At 41.4% G+C, this 16,992-nt stretch overlaps 1 protein-coding gene across 4 annotated transcripts; it reads left to right on the top strand.

Moving 5' to 3' along the window:
• Positions 1-2,278: 2,278 nt before the first annotated feature.
• Positions 2,279-15,347, top strand: OSGIN2 (oxidative stress induced growth inhibitor family member 2). 4 transcript variants are annotated; one of them, XM_028736567.2, is made up of 6 exons: positions 2,279-2,765; positions 6,325-6,479; positions 8,346-8,482; positions 9,533-9,724; positions 10,710-10,801; positions 12,239-15,347. In XM_028736567.2, exons 1-6 carry the CDS (start codon positions 2,722-2,724, stop codon positions 13,278-13,280), a joined length of 1,662 nt encoding a protein of 553 aa, XP_028592400.1. In that variant the 5' UTR covers positions 2,279-2,721; the 3' UTR covers positions 13,281-15,347. The 4 variants fall into 4 exon arrangements, with proteins under 4 accessions (XP_028592400.1, XP_028592402.1, XP_028592399.1 ...); XM_028736569.2 differs by lacking the exon at positions 2,279-2,765 and adding an exon at positions 2,932-3,118; XM_028736566.2 differs by lacking the exon at positions 2,279-2,765 and adding an exon at positions 3,132-3,381.
• Positions 15,348-16,992: the final 1,645 nt, after the last annotated feature.

The raw sequence follows: 16,992 nt of genomic DNA, 5'->3' as shown, positions 1-16,992 counted from the left end.
TTCCGACACCTTCTTCTCCCAGTCTTCTTCCTCTGACCACTCATTGCCATCCCACCACCACTCCCTAGGCTTTGAGCCTTCTTCCCTTGGAGGTTCCTCAGCTGGTTCCTCCCACCATTCTTCTGCCTCCAACCAGTCCATGACATCTGAGATGCTTTGTCAGGCAGGGCTACCCTCTTGCTTGTAAAATGCTAGTATAATTGGTTCGTTATTTTGTCACTGATATCCAGATGATCCAGGGAAGATGCAAATGTGATATTCTTCGGTGGTGCTAATCAGGGGCGCTGACTTATAAAAAATATTGGGGGGGCCCATACCGGGGTCCATACTGGCGGCAGGATGGCAGTGGTGCTTTTGCATGCAAGAACCGGCCTGCCCTCCCCAGGCTTCGCGCCGGGAGGTGGCCACCCCCTCCTACCAACGTCACCTTAGCCGAACCCAGAAAAAAAGCCCCGCTCCGGCGGCGGGAACTCCCGTCCCCTCCATTCTCCCCTCACCCCGGTCCCTCGCCGGCGACGAATACGCCGTTCCTCGGCCCCGCGGCTCCATTCCTTTCTAAAGTCCCGCCGCTGGGGGTCTTCCTCTGACTGACCGACCTGCCCGCCCCTTCTCAGGAGCTCCCGGTCACTTTGGGAGGCGCGTGCCGGAGTCCCCTGCGCGGTTTTTGGCAAGGTGCCTAATAATTTTCTTAAATTATTGGGGGGGCAGAGCCCCCCCAAACGAATTTTTGAGGGGGCTCGGGCCCCCTCAGGACCCATGGAGTCGGCGCCTATGGTGCTAATAGTTTTGGTCAAGAACTGGTCTGGTTCCTAAATAATTGTGCATCTAACAGATTTTTTCCCTCACTAGGATACAATTTATTTAAAAAGCTCACAATCAATGCTAAATTTTACACAACCACCTTGTGATTGGGTGATTGCATCACTCCGAGAAAGAAAAGTTGGGGAGATCAGGATTAAAATGGGGGGGGGGGAGCCATTACCAGCAGTGGGATGTTCTAGAAGTTCTCTGATCATTGGTTTGGCACTTGGCAGAACAGTTAGAGCTTCTGTAATGGGTATACTTTTGTGATTATCTCTGCACTAATATGTACAAGACAGCTGAAGAACTCGCAGCAGCCCAGTGTCTTTGACCCACACATCCTGCAGGAAGTGGTGGAGTCAGAAATGGTGAGAGTTGGTGGGGAACACAACCTTCACCTTAAATACTGTTTCCTCTCTCAAAGGTTCCACTAAGTATCATCTGACACATGTAGGACGAAGCCCCACTGAAAACCCAAATTACCGTACTTAGTGGAAAAGCACTGACTGTTATCTGTTAATAATACTTCAGCTGATGCCCCCACCCCACCCCAGCACTTAATAGCTGGGAATGAGGCACAAGATGTCAGGCAGGGGACATTCAGGACCCAGAAGCCCAGGTGCTCTCTCATGGAGGCTTCCACCTGCCCAGGAGGACAATGGGAAAGAGATAAAGGTGCTTAAAAAGATCCTTTTGGGAATTACAGTATAGGGACAGCACTACTCAAACGGTATATAAATTTATTCATGTATGTGACTACAGCAGCAAGAATTTTACTTGCCCCAAAATGGAAAGAAGTCCCAGAGAAAGAAGAATGGATACAAAAAGCTTATGGAATATGCAGAAATGACGAAACTTACCGGAAAAATAAGAAATCAAGATAACAAACTTTTTATATAAGAATGGAAATGAACTGTAAACGGAAAAGAACACTGGCAGGATTACTGCAATAACCTGCAGTTTTTATAAGAGTATACATTTAAAGCAAATGAATAAATGAGGAAATGTTAATTTGGAATATGCGGGGGGGGGATTAAGAAACCGCAGAAAGAGGGGGAAGTCGAGTTTTGAAATGTCAAAATGACTGTAAAATTATTGACATGTATGAAACTGAAAATCATAAATAATAAGGACCACCATTTCAGCTGTAAAACTATAGCAGCAGAAGTATTTGCACCGGCTCCCTCAGGCTCCGCGTGCCTACACGTGAGAACGTTGTTCGGAAATGGGGAAGAGGGTGTTGAAAAGAAGAAGCGTGTAGAGAGACGGTGACATCCGGCCGAGTTTATTTTGGGAGGGGGTGGACAGAAACTAAGGAAACGGTGCCACTTATGGAAACCAACGAGGCGTCGATAAACCCCGATGCATTCCTCTCCCCCCCCCCCAACTTTCGACTCCCTCGCGACCTCGCTATGTGCGCGGCGTATCTACTGCGCAACCCCCATCATTTCCCGCTCGCCGCCGACTTTCATCTCTTATCACATGGTGTCGCCGTCAAGCAGCAGCGGCAGCGGCCGTTGTTGGGGAGAGCGGTGCTCCTTTCCCCGCCCCCCTCGGAGTAGCGGCTCCTCCGCGGAGGACCGCGAGGAAGGCGTTGGCGGGGGGCTGAGGCGCCTCCCTCCCCTTCCTCCGCCGCCGCCGCCGCCGGTGCCAGGCGGAGGCTCCTCCCTCGCTCCCGTGTGACTGGCCTAGTGCCGCATGTGAGGCAAGAAGGCGGGAGGGAGGAGGAGGAGAGGCGCCCGGCCGACAGCGGCCCCCAGTGCGGCGGCGGCGGCGGGAGGGAGAACAAGAGGCGGCGGCGGAGGAAGAGCAGCAGCAGCAGCAGCAGCAACTGCCACATCCCCCATCTGCCGCCGGGTGACCCGCCGCCTCGACGCTTCTTCTCTTCCCCCTCCCCCTCCCCACCCCCGTTAATCCCTCATGACGGTTTGGTGCTGCCGGTGTTCCCTGGCCGGTCACTTCAGGTAAAGCTTATTCGCCAGGCCGGCCGAGGGAAATAGGTTTGTGGGTCAAGGGGGGGGTGGGGGAGAGAACGGCGTGGAGGGGGGAGAGAGAGAGAGAGAGAGAGAGAAAGAAAAGGCTCCTTCCATCCTCCCCTTTCTCTTCCGGCTCCTCCCTCTCCTCTCAGAGCCGGCGGTTGACGCGATGTGGGAGTCCGCGCGGGATGCCTTCCTGCCCGCTGCTGCTGCTCCTCCTCAGCCGGCCGGCCTGCGCTTCACTGAGGAGGAGATGGAGGAGCAAAGGAGGAAGGTCACGGGGTCGGCCGGGGGCGCGCGCGTGCGCGTGCCCGCACTCTGTAAGCGGAGGAAGGGAGAAGGTGAGGTGCTTTGAAGAGCATCCTGGAGGCGCGACTTGGGTGGTGGTGCTGAGGAGGGAGTTAGAAGGGAAGGTGCATGGTAAGGTGTGTTGCTGGCTGATGCTCCTAAAGACAGAGGGAAGGGAGGAAGCAAAGCAAAGGCCCACCCAGACGAGCCACACAAAAAGGAACATCGCCTTTCCGTAGATGATGATGGCGGCGGCGGCAGATTTCTGAATGGCCAAGATGGGTCGTGATTTGAAATGTTGTTGCATGACAAGCAGGTAGGCTTGGAAATCGCCTCTCTGCAGCACACATGGCATTTATGTGCACACGTGGTTTTGTGTGTGTGTGTGTATACACATAGTGGGGTGTGGGTGGCACTGTGGTCTAAACCACTGAGCCTCTTGGGCTTGCCATTCGGAAGGTCGGTGGTTCGAATCCACACAATGGGGCGAGCTCCTGTTGCTCTGTCCCAGCTCCTGCCAAACTAGCAGTTCAAAAGCACACCATTTCAAGTAGATAAATAAGTAGCGCAGCGGTGGGAAGGTAAACGGTGTTTTCGTGCACTCTGGCACTCGTCATGGTGTCCCGTTGCGCTAGAAGCGGTTTAGTCATGCTGGCCACATGACCCACAAAGCTGTCTGGGCAAACGCTGGCTCCCTCGGCCTGAAAGCAAGATGAGCGCCGCAACCCCATAGTCGCCTTGGACTGAACTTAACCGTCCAGGGGTCTTTTATATAAACACTCACATGCCACCTCACTTGTTTGTGTATACAGTATATTTGTATTCTATCTTTCTTCCATGAATAAAACAGCAAAAGAGGCTTTGGGCACTTTAAAATACTTAACACGTTCAGTATGGTGTAAGCTTTTAGAGACGAAGGTACGCTTCACTTCTGGAGATTCTTCCATGATGAAACTAGTTGTAGGTAAGATACTTTGCAGGTCTACCATTTTTTAGGCACTGATCATCCCCATTGCTGCTTCACTTTAGTCTTTTAGTTCTTGAGACCATTCCATGAAACAGTATATGGACTGGGAATTTCTGTAGGCATGTCTTTAATGTTGGGTGGAAGAGAAGAGAAAAATTCCTTTCTATTCTTGGATTTTGATTAAATATTACAGTTGCAGGCTAAATTTATGGATATAGAATGGAGCAAAATGATACTTTCTGGTAGTCAACTGGTAAAAGAATGTCTTCAGAAAGTTAGGCTATCCTAGACTTCAAGTCCCAGACTATCGTAGAGCCATAAATAATTTTACCCAATGCCCATAACTCATAGCCTGTATCTCTGGAAATTTAAATTGATGGGTAAATAGTAGGTCAACTGTGAAAGGGTGTTGAATACCTCATCATGGTTTTCTGATTTTTGACAAATTTCATAGGGATCTTTCAGATGTTACTTATAGTAGCTGACACCACCCAAAAAGGGTATGCAGTCATTTGTTTTGTAGGTTACAGTGCAAACAATACAGTTGCATTTTAGTTTCTGCTGTAATTTCTGGTGGTGTTTGGTGTAAGGTGGCTGGCTAGAATATTTGCTAGTGCTATCGTTCTAATTGTCTTGGCATAAGCAAGCATAACTTAACTGCCATATATTTAACAAACTCTTTTAAACAGATGTTGTGTTATGTCATATCCTGTACTTTAAATATCTGAAGATATTTCCTGTGAAGATGGATGTGTAACTGTAATAGACTGGTATAGTGTAGAAAAGGTGTTATTGATGCTGGTTTTTACTGGTGTATGAACAGAATGAGAGTCCTGCTGGAGCAGACCTGGGGCCCATCTAGTTGTGCATCCTTTTGTCCACAGATGCCTGTAAAAAGCCCATAAATACTTTTTTCCTTTAGCCTTTAATGTAAAACTCCATAGATTACAAGGGAGGACAGCAGAAAAAGGTACACTTGTCAGCGTGCAGACATTGTGGTTTTGCAAAACAACATAGCTTCCTTTAGTTTGTAGCCACAACAGAGATGTGGGGAACCTATTAAGCTTTATTGAGATATATTCTGCAGTAGAGTACCGTAGGTGCCTATATTTAAGCCATTTAAATGACCTGATGGTTGACAGCAAGCATAGAATTGGTTCCATTTATCCATGGTTTCTATTATTTTAACCATGAATTTGCCACATGTATGGCACTGCAGGGTTTGTCCTAAGCTTAATCTGTATCTTTAGCTGCATATAAGTATGTTTGCATGCATGAATGTCCTGTGTGATTTTTGGTTCCAGGGAGGCAGACAACTGTATTCTGGATGAGGTTATATGAGCTTTACCAAGGAAAGGAAAATGCTTGAGGCTGACATGTGCCGACTGTAGGACTGTGCAAAAGCAGTCCTAGAGCCAGCAGTGCCTGCTTAAATATTAGCTTAGAGGTGGATTTGATGGGAAATACAATTAGTGTCAGAGTTGGCAGATTCCTGGATTGTAGGAGGAGGGAGGGAACCAATTGCAGAACTGTACATTTCCATTTAAATTCTTGAGAAAGCGCTTGCATTGCACTTAGATTATGCAATGATTTATTCTTAGAAGCTATTTTGGAACCAATTCATACATTCTTCTTAATAAATATTTTGGTTTTGATCCAAAGATCCATTGAGTGGCACTCAGTTCATGGGATACTCTCTCTGGTGGTAGGGAGAAGGCAATTGTTTCCTGATTCCCCTTGCAGGTGCCCCACCAAAATGTGCCCTGGAGGATTCAGGAACCATTTGGAAGGTGGGGGGGAAGGGGAAGTCAGCAAAAAACACCTCCTCCATTCTACCAATGGGTGTGTCCTCTGGGTTCAAAACACAAATAGAAGGAGCCTTCTGTAGAAGAGAAAATAAGGATCCAAGTCACAAACATTAGTTAATATATCAAAAAAATAATATAGCTTCGTAGACATTTAAATGTATGACCAGTTACCCCTGATTATTAGTTATAGAAATTGTATCAGACAATTTATTGTAAAAGAAATGTGTGTCACTCAACATGCACACTCGTCTGTCCTTTTGTAAACGTATATGGGTAAAACCCCCTACTTTTTCCCTGTAGGATTCCAAAATAGCAGTATCAGTTTAGGAAAAGGCAAAGTGGATTTGCAACTCTGAAATTTTCCTAAATGCTGACAGACTTCCTTTTGCTTATATATAATCAGGCCAATGACTTTATATTAACTTAAGTTTATTTTATTAAGAATGTGTTGGAGTGATGAACTGATTTTTTTCCTTTTAAATAGAAACTACTGTAGCCCTGAAACCGAAGGACACTTTTTGAATTCCTTAGTGCAGTATTTTGGTGACAGCTTTGGGACGAATGTTAAAACAATGCCCTTACTAGAAGAAGCTACTCTACCTGTGGACCCACCACTGAGTTTGCCAGTGGTAGTAATAGGTGAGTTATTCTCAGAATTTCAGTATATGATTAAGAATCTAAAAAATTGAATGTGTTTGAAATTTATTAATTATAACTTAACAACCTTGCCTTATCATGGACTGCTTATTAAGTTGTGATATAATTGAGCATTGTAGTTATCATGTTATACAGGTATAGTGTGATTTGATGCTGTTGGAAAAATATTTGAGCTATAATGGTTTCCTTCATAACTGGGAAAAAGGTAATGTTGTATAGTAGAATAGGAATTGCCAAAGTGTACCTCCTTGTCACTGAATCTAGCTCTTTGGGGCCCTATATACCCATTACATGCAACCTGGTCATGTCTGTAAAGGAGCAGCTGCTCTAATGCTCGCTTTCCTCTCCCAGCCCCATTTCTTTTTCCTTTTGTATCATGTCTATTTGATTATGAGTCTAGCAGTTCAAAAGCACACCAGTGCAAATAGATAAATAGGTACTCCTGTGGCAGGAAGGTAAACAGTGTTTCCATGTGCTCTGGTTTCTGTCACATTGTGCCAGAAGCGGTTTAGTCATGCTGGCCACATGATCCGGAAAGCTGTCTGCGGACAAATGCCAGCTCCCCCGGCCTGAAAGCGAGATGAGCGCCACAACCCCATAGTCGCCTTTGACTGGACTTAACTGTCCAGGGGTCCTTTACCTTTACCTGTGCTTTATCTTTTTGTATCTGAACAGCACTTCAACAAAAATTAAGCACTTTTTAAAAAGTATCTAACAAGAACATAGAAACTCATGTAATCAAAATGAGAGGACTCAAGCACCTCCACTTTTTAGGGAGAGTAGAGTGTTTCATCCTTAGCTGTTTTTCTGTTTCCAGTTGGCTGCCCCTCCTACTTCGGGTTGGGGAGGAAACAACTTGGGAGGCCAGTTTTTGAATGGCAAAATAGCTTTGTCTCCATATTTGGCGACTGGGAGAGTATCTGTAATTGGGACTTATTAAAACCATGAAACAGTGAAACAAATTCCTTGCTATACAGTAATTGGAATAAAATATGTAGCCTGCAAAGATGTAGGATGTTTTATATTAGATGTTAACCTAGAAGTGAAAGTGGTTTGGATTATACTGTTGAAGGAGGAAGTACTATTATTTTATGATATCTGAGGTTCTATGCTGCCCTAGGATCAGTTTCGGTGACATGATGCTATGCAAATATTATTCCAAAGTGCTGCAGATGGTTTTTCTGCCTTTTCACAACACAAGGTATCTCATTGCTAGGAAAAGAGTCTTCCCCACCCACCCATGACACTCCTTCAATTTACAATAGCAACAAACTTGTTTTGTAAAAAGTAACAAAATAAATAGTAACACAGATTTGTAATCAAATACAGGTTCAAAGCAATTACATTATCAACAACTAATTACCTATAAACTAATTAAAACTATATTATATTGTGAAATAAATTTGTATATCAGCACAAAAAGCTGTCAAAAAGCAAAGAAACTTCACATTAAATGAAAAAGTAATCTGGTTCCACTTTAACAGTAAAAGTAAAATTTTATTTTACATGTCTGATTATCTAGCCAAATATGTGTGGACCCAAGGGACTTCTAGCTCTTCTGCCACTATTCAGAAAGTTAGTAACCAATAAGCAGATCAGTGTTGGTATAGTCAGAAATTCAATGATCAATATCAAGGTAATATACTTGGCAAATAATATTCTAGACTATATTTGCAAAAATACTAGGCATCCTATAGCAAAAGCTGAGCTCTCTTAAATTCCTTGATCACAATGAGGGGAAGATAAGCATGTCTTTCATGGATTAAAGTCATTATCTTGGTCATTATCTTGGTCCAGATTACAATTTTAAACTTTAGTAAATCTTATATCATTTTTAAAATACCATAGGTAATGGACCATCGGGAATTTGCCTCTCATACATGCTGTCTGGATACAGGCCATATTTGTCTCCTGCAACAGAACATCCAAATCCTATTTTGCATAATAAATTAAAAGAATCTAGTCATCTTTCTATTGTTGATCAGGTAAGCTACCACTTATGAAATTACACATTTAATTGCATATCAGGCCTGGAAGAAAAGTGCATTACATATATAATATACAATTACATACTCTTAGCTTGGAAAAATTAGTTCACATTTCTGTTGTGCATCATGGTAGAAGCAAAGTATTCTGCTTTTTTCAGGTTTTTCAGTGTCAAATAGGACTTGGGGATCCAAAATGCCAATTATTTTTTTATGACTGTGTATTTAAAATATAAGAACTGCCTCCAAAATATATCTTGTTTGGCACTCTGCCTCCGACAGCAAATGTTGCCAGGAAGTTCTCATTACCAAACCTGGTAATGAGAAATGTACTATATCTAAATACAGAGGCCCAATGTTTAGGCATTGTGTCAAATAACCATTAATATACCTGTGTTCCATGAACAACAGACTTGTATCACCTTAAAAACTAACAGATTTATTTTTGCAGGAGCCCAGAAAAGGGAGATCTGTGACCCTGCAGGTGTTGCTGGACTACAACTCCCATCATCCCTGACAATTGGCCATGCCAATTAAACTCTGACAAGAGTCCAATAACACCTGCAAGGCCATAGGCTGTGAACTTAGCTGATGGGGTTCAGTATACATCACTCTAATGAGTGATATGACAGGGATGAGCTATTGCTGAAAATGGTTTTAGGCATCATGAAGCCCACTTGGACTTCCCCAAATGTTTAGTCTCTTTTCATCAGCTAAAAAGAGACTAATCATATGACATACAGAAAACATACTATCAATTCCTTGTATCAATTGCAGCTCAAACTTGATTCCATTAAAATCATTCCCAAGGGTTTAAGTGTGTAATCCGTGGGGAGAAGCCAGATGACATAATGAAGCTTGTTTGCACTCATTGTGATCAGGAAACCAAGGGATAAAAGCAAACAATTAGTACAAGTTTGGTACATCTGATATCTATATATAGCCAGGCCTGAGAAACATGGTATAGAGAGTTAAAGCTCTTTTACTGCACATTATTTTATATTCTAAGGGAAAGTTACATTGCCATTTAAAACTGTCTTCTCACATTAGGAGTTGGAGTACTTGGCGGAAGGTCTAGAAGGACGCTCTTCGAATCCTGTTGCAGTTCTCTTTGACACACTGCTTCATCCTGATGCTGACTTTGGATTTAACTATCCACCTGTTCTTGACTGGAAACTGGAACCAGAGCACTATATCCCTCATATGGTGCTTGGCAAAGGACCACCTGGTGGTGCTTGGCATGTGAGAACTTTTTCCATTTTGCTGTTGGAACCACACTTGATCAGAGAACTTCAGCTTACATGTTGGCTATGGGAACAATGGGTACCTACCACACATTGTTCCTGATTGGTTGTAAGTCCTGTGGCATGTACCCATTTCAAGAGGTTCATGTTTTGGCGCTGCATCATGGGGAGTGTCTTAATATTTTAAATGAATAAACCAATGTGTAAAGAATTCCCAAAAACTTCACATACTACATACCTATTTTGTAAATGATCTTTGTTCTCACTTCCAAAGGCTTACATTTTTGTGCTTGCCTTTTGTAGAAAACTAGGTATACGTTACGCTCCTCGTATTAGATTTTATGGAGGTATATATGTTTCTAAAAGGATCAACACTTAGTTACACCCTGAGTGAAGTTACATCACTTGATTATTTGGGCCAATACAATGATAATATAGCACAGACCATTTATCACCTTCCCACCCCCCAAGGACTATCATCCTGCACAATTAACTGCGGGCATTTTTAGTAATATTTTTTTGTGAATATTGTGGGGCTGCATAGTTGGCAAAATAGACCATGGAAGGCTAGAAATGAAGCCAAAGGCTGTAGGCTACCTGCTGTAGGAGATTTCCTCCTGACTTTATTTCCTTAGCTGTAATGTCTAGTGTAATTTGCTGTCGGGATCCTCTGGATCACTCAGGGAGTTCTCATACCAGCAGCAGATGTTGGGAGTTGAAACTCCATGCTGTCCTGAAGATGTGCATGGCAAGCTGTCCCAAACATTACAACTGGAATAAGAAGAGTTGCCAAGTTGAAGCTTTCTGCAAAGCAGATAATATAGCACATAGGCTGGTCCTTTAGAACATGATTCATGGGATCTTTTTTCTGTTTGTTATGAAATGAAGCCTAACAATTTAACTTTGCTCCTAGGTAGGTGGAATGAGATGACCTTAAGCAATATTTTAAATATTTTGTCCTGGTATTATTTTCTTTTCCATAGAATATGGAAGGTTCCATGCTGACTATCAGTTTTGGAGATTGGATGGAATTACCTGGATACACATTTAAAGACTGGACTGCTACCAAGCGAAGGTGAGGACTGTAACATTCTTGTAATGACTGATGGAGGGGAAATTTGCCTCTGTCAGTGGATGGAGAATCAAAAGTTCCAATGTTTCTGTGATCTGTTTTTCAAAAGTACATTTTGTACATGTAATTTAATAATTCTAACAGCTTGTAAACAATGGGCTACCATTCTGACACTTAAGCTTAAGACATTTGATTTAATTTAATTTAATTCATAGATTAGATAACCAGGGCTGCTGGATGAGATGGGACACCGAAGAACTGACTGCCAAATTTTCTACCTCCCCTATTTTTGAAAAGCTCACATAGTCTCGGCATTGACCTCTGTGTTTTTGAGAATTCAGTGATCAACTTAGCCTAGCATGTTTTGGCTCAGTTTAAGTACTTCTCGTAGTTGTGAGCAAAGGAGTGCCAGTGGGTTCCGCTGAATGTGGTAAAAATCCATGATTTCAGAATTTAAATCTGAACTTAGCTGCTCATGATTTAAAAATTCCCTCTTGGGCAGCAAATTTAGGAATTTTTTTCTTCTTTGTTGAACATTCTATAGACTCTCATTTGTTGTTGTTTTTCTGGGAAAACTATATCATAATTTCCCTGAGACCAAATCTTCTGTTACTACATAATTCTTTAAATATGTTTGATGCCTGCATTCATAGCTAGATTGATTGCACTGCCAGTGGTTTTCAGACTTGTATGTTTAAAGAGCTAAGTAAAAATAATAAACTAGCTTTTGGGGGTTCCGGGGGATAGGACCTCAGGTATATGGCCTCACATTGTTATATATATTCCATATGATCTACAGCCCTTCCATTCAACACAGGGGCTGGAAATGTAAATACTAATTGAATTGCAATATGTGGTTGATTGACAGGTGCATATGCAAAAGTCAGAAAAGAGTTTGAGCCATCACTCACAAATGTCTGTGCCTTGCTTCAAACGTCATGCTTTGAGAGCCACTTTCTGCATCTGCACATAACAGAAAGCCAAGAATCTTTGCTTAACAACCCATACTATACTGAACTGAACATGGATGCAGGACCACCATTTCTCCTGCTTCACTCCTCCCCTGTGTGAGCAGGGAAACAAACCAGGAAGATGATGGTTTAGCATTATGTTCAAACTCGTGTTCATAGGTTTATTTTGCCCTAAAAAGCCAGGATTCATATCTCAACAACAAAGCATACATTAATGCTGGTTAACCATCCTGGCTTGTTGGGGCAAAACAAATCCAGTATAACCAGGGAAAACATTTCAAAAAATAAATCATGCCAAAAAGAAAGAACAAATGTACTGATCTAATACAAAAACTGAAAATTCTTTCTGTAGCAATCTGACCTGAATATGGCCGTACAGTCACATTACAAGTTTAAGGAGGTGTTCCTATGGTGAATGTGAACAGTAAACTAAATATGAATCATCAGATTTTATCTTTATCTTTTTCAGAAATATAAAGTGTGACAGAGTTCTGCCAGAGCAAATTGCTAGCTATTACAAGCACTATGTTAAAGTCATGGGCCTTCAAAAAAACTTCAGGGAAAACACGTACATAACGTCTGTCTCAAGGCTTTACCGAGAACAGGACCATGAAGATGAAAGTGAAGTGAGTGAAGATGTTTTGCCACAACATTTGCAACTGGAAGAGCAAGGTGGACAGACTATACTGATCAAGAGAAACTGGGAAATCAGAGGTTATCAGAGAGCAGCGGATGGCTCTCATGTGCCATTCTGTTTGTTTGCTGAGAATGTTGTTCTTGCCACTGGAACTTTTGATTCTCCTGGCAGACTCCAAGTAGAAGGTGAAGACTTTCCTTTCGTTCTGCATTCCATATCTGAGTTTGGTGCTGCTGTCGACAAAGGAATATTATGTGGGAAAGCGGATCCAGTCTTGATCATAGGTGGTGGACTTACAGCAGCTGATGCAGTTCTGTGTGCTTATAACAACAACATCCCTGTAATTCATGCATTCCGTAGGAGGGTTACTGATCCAAGTTTGATTTTCAAACAGTTGCCTAAAAAGCTTTACCCCGAATACCATAAGGTCTACCATATGATGTGCACTCAGTCAGTCACTACAGACTATAATTTGCACCATGCTTATACCAGTTTTCCAGAACATCGGGTCCTTTCATTTCAGCCAGATATGAAATGTGTCCTGCAGAGTGCCTCTGGATTGAAGAAGATCTTAAAGTTCTCTGTAGCCTTAGTGTTAATAGGTTCTCATCCTAACCTATGCTTCCTGAAGGGCCAAGGCCAGGGTATAGGCCATAACCCAAATGAACCAATTACGTGCAAGGGTAACCCTATTGAAATTGATCCATATACATATGAGTGCACAAAGGAACCCAATCTTTTTGCAGTAGGTCCACTGATTGGAGACAATTTTGTACGTTTTTTAAAAGGGGGGGCACTGGGCATTACACGGCATTTGGTCACGAAGCAGAAGCATCAACTCATAGCTGAAAGAGAAGGAGATGGAGTTCCCTAAACCAAACAGCCATAGACATCATCTAAGGAACTACAGGCATATGCTAATAACTGACCCATAACATCTAGTCATTGGCAGCCTTGTTTTTGTTATCCATAAGTGTTCTTCATACTTTCATTGCCTTGTAGAGAATGAGACTACAGTATTCCAGCCTGTAAAAAATTGTTTTTACTGGAATTGCTTCCAGTTAAAAGAAACAGTAAATGATTATAAGTCGTGCAGATTTTATTTGGTTTTGTACGCTGATGAGAAAATATTTACCACTCTAGAGAAAAATGGTTTCTACTCATGAACTAATAGTTTTGCTATATAAAACTAGACCATGGTTGAAATATAGAAGCTTTTCTTTAAGACAAAGTAAAAAAAAATATTCAGCAGTTGATTTGCAGCAAGTACTTTATTTTACCCTTGGTTGTTGTGGGAAGTATTTATAACTTTTGAAATGGCCTGTAAAATAAAGATAGTTGCGAACGGAAACAGTTAAATGATACTCCAGATTGATATTCCAGCACAGTTGGTAGTTGGAAGCAGTTGTCATAAGTACGCAGGCATGCCATATGAAATGTAGCACACTAGCCTCTTCTACAGTGGTGTAAAATGAAGTACTGCTTATGTAACATCGTTATGAGGGATCGCATAATGGATTTACTGCTGTAGTAAAAATATTAATGCCTTGGAAACAAAGTGTTTTATATGAATACCCTGCTCTGTCACAGGACTTTTATTTGTAAAAGGTATTTTCATAACAGCTCAGCATGGAAGTCTTGTTCAGATTGAGCATCACAGGATTCTCAACATTCAAGATGTGCCTGATCTCTCTGGTCTCAAACAGAACTAGTGTTGATTGGACGCACACAGCCCAGTCCAGAGATGACTAAACTCACCTTTAGGTCCCTTTGAAATTGCTTTTTACCGTGCACATCATGTTCCAATGTCGTATGTAAAGACAGGGAAACACCTGTAGTTTTCATTACTGCAGATCAACAATGATGAAATAAAAGTAGCTTGATTAAAAGAATTGCAGCAATAAAAACCACAAGAAAAAGGATGTGGTTCCTTACACACTACTAAATGATGTGAATTATGAATACCTTAAGTTCTAAAACTTTGATTTCAAAGGGTATTAAGCATACTTTCTTTGGATTTGCCTGTTAGCTGCATTCCCTGTGTATATGTGTCAGTTCTGCATGCAAGCAGTTTTCCCTCACCTTCAACACACAAATCACACCTGACTGCCTTCAGTAGTTTCCATAGTCAGCTCCCTGTGCATACTGTTTAACTGTTGGGGTTTGATTCATTAAAGAGAACTTTTAAACCTATGTTTGCTCACAATGGAGGAAACATGAAAAAAATGTGATCAAAATATAATTTAACAGTAATGTGTTTAATTTTGGGGACTAGGATTGCTCTACCACTATGAAGGTTATCAATCACTCCTAGCAAGGGAAAACATTTGCGGTAATTCAGATTATTCTCTTATGTGCTCTGCAGTATACGATAGTATTTCTGGGTTCATGTTGCACAAGGAGCCTAAACGGTTGTACAAAATTAAGTTCAAAGTTCCTTTTCCTTTTTTGCAAATCTGCCAGTTTACCATTTTGGGAGTTGAACAGTAAACTAAAATCCCAATGCATATGGAGAACTTCAGGGTTTTTGTTTTTTTAAAAAAATTAAGCTGCCTTTTCTCTCTTACACACACAAAGCCTACTAGCTTGGACTTGGAACTCAGGCTTTGAGGCCTCAGAGGCACATACAAGTTAAGTTACTGTAAGCCAAAGAGGCAACACACACTGTTCTTGATAGAGCTTGTGATTATACTGGGATAAATTGGGGGCATTTTGTTTTCTGCAGAGATCCCTTTCTGAGCAGCAAATCACTTTTTAAGCCTGGGCAGTTTAAAAAGCAGATTGGAGATTTGGTAGTTTGTTGTCTTACGTTCAAGGGAAAATGGGGCAATAAGCCCAAATGCATTTATGCATCTTAATGATAGCTGCTGTGTATTTTGTTACAAACTACCTTTGAAAAGAATTGTGAAATAATTCAATAAATGCAAAAGAATAAGGACTACCCAAAGCTAATTCATTGGAGTACTTATATCTGCTCGCTGTTCTGCCAGAATACAGCATTATACCAGTTAATATTCCCTCTTCCAAGCCTTTGGTAGTGCAGAAAGTTTTAGGATCTTGCAGATGTTTCTAAATCAAATAAACTAATAAAAATACTTAAATGAGGTTCCGCCCCCTGGAATAAAGCCTCCCCCCCCCCCAATAAATCCTGGCTGTGCCCATGACAATCTCCCTATAATATTGGTGTAATATTGTATGTGGTGTTGCACTCACACTGTAGTGTTCTCAGTTTATTATTGCCAGGAAGAGAAGGGCTCTTTGATAAAACCACAAGTAGAATGAAAAGGGTAAGATTCACTAATGAACGCAATATAAACAACCAAGCATGTGCTGTTTTGCAACACATGACGCAGCTGAACAAGTTACATGAGTCTGTTAGCCTCTTAAGTCGATAGTTCTCAACCACCCAGATACTAATGTTAAGCTTCTCTTTGCAAAGGTGCTTTGCTATGAAATTAAATACGGATTGCAGGTTGTTTAAATTGGTGGTAATTTTCAAAATAAGCCTCTAGATTGTGAATTTGTTTTATTGACTGAAGTGATACCAAGAAATTATGCAAGTGCTTTTATGTAAGTAGAAATTAACTTAGGGCAGGAAAAGCTGTCAGTTGCTGATATTTTTAGAAGGATTTGGTTTTGTAAATTGACAGTCCTTATTTTAAATCCTTGGAGGCAATAATTTATAATTAATTGAAAAATTGTAATAATGGAAGTCACATGTGTGACTCAAGACCCAATTAATGTAGAAGGACATGACATCTTTAAACTCCCTAGGTCAGAGTATTGTGAATGGAAAGCTATGTGTCTCTGGTAATGAAGGTTATTCCACTTACTTCTTTTAATAGAGAATTTAAAGGTTATCTAACTCAAAATGTGTCATGGTTGTATGTAATTTGCTTCTTTTTTCACAGAACATAGTATTTCCCATCCATGTGTGTACTAGTTCAAGAATACCCCACATCTGTAGTGTAGGAACAGTTTCTGAAATTGGACATACAGGTCTCAGAACTGAGGCAATGATCAGCACTTTCTCCCACATAGTATAGTACCACCAAATGGCCTGTTTTCGCCCAGGAATGAGGGAAGACTTTCTTTTACACCTGCTTAAGCGTCAGGCTCAACACCAAGAACAGCATCCTCAATAATGTTCTAATTTTCTAGTTCACTGTTCTACAGATTTTGTGTAGAGGTGGCTAAAGTAGTTTCACTATAATGGCTTGATCTGATTAAAAAGATGGAATCCTCTTTCCAGCTATTAGTGGCAGTTCTAATTCAAATATAAGAGGCATGATGACAGAACTGACTTTAGATCAACTTATTTCAAAACAAACTTGTTGCTAAAGCAGAAAAAAAAAATTTAGTTACAGGTTAATAAATTTAGACATCTTGCAAAACACAAAATCTAGACATAACATGCTTAGTGGAAAATTCTAATGTGTCAGTAGACACAATAGTACTTTGCTTTCACCAATCAATTACAGGGACTTACTAAGTAATTTGAGGGAACTTACTAAAATGGAGTAGGTAAATGTGTAAGCATTTGAGCTAGCAAGAACCAAGTCAAGCGTACAGGAAGTGTACACAGT

The sequence above is a fragment of the Podarcis muralis genome, chromosome 8, assembly GCF_964188315.1.
Source record: "Podarcis muralis chromosome 8, rPodMur119.hap1.1, whole genome shotgun sequence".
NCBI lineage: Eukaryota > Metazoa > Chordata > Lepidosauria > Squamata > Lacertidae > Podarcis > Podarcis muralis.
The sequence above is the reverse complement of the archived record's forward strand: the minus strand, read 5'-3'. Positions and strand labels throughout refer to the sequence as shown.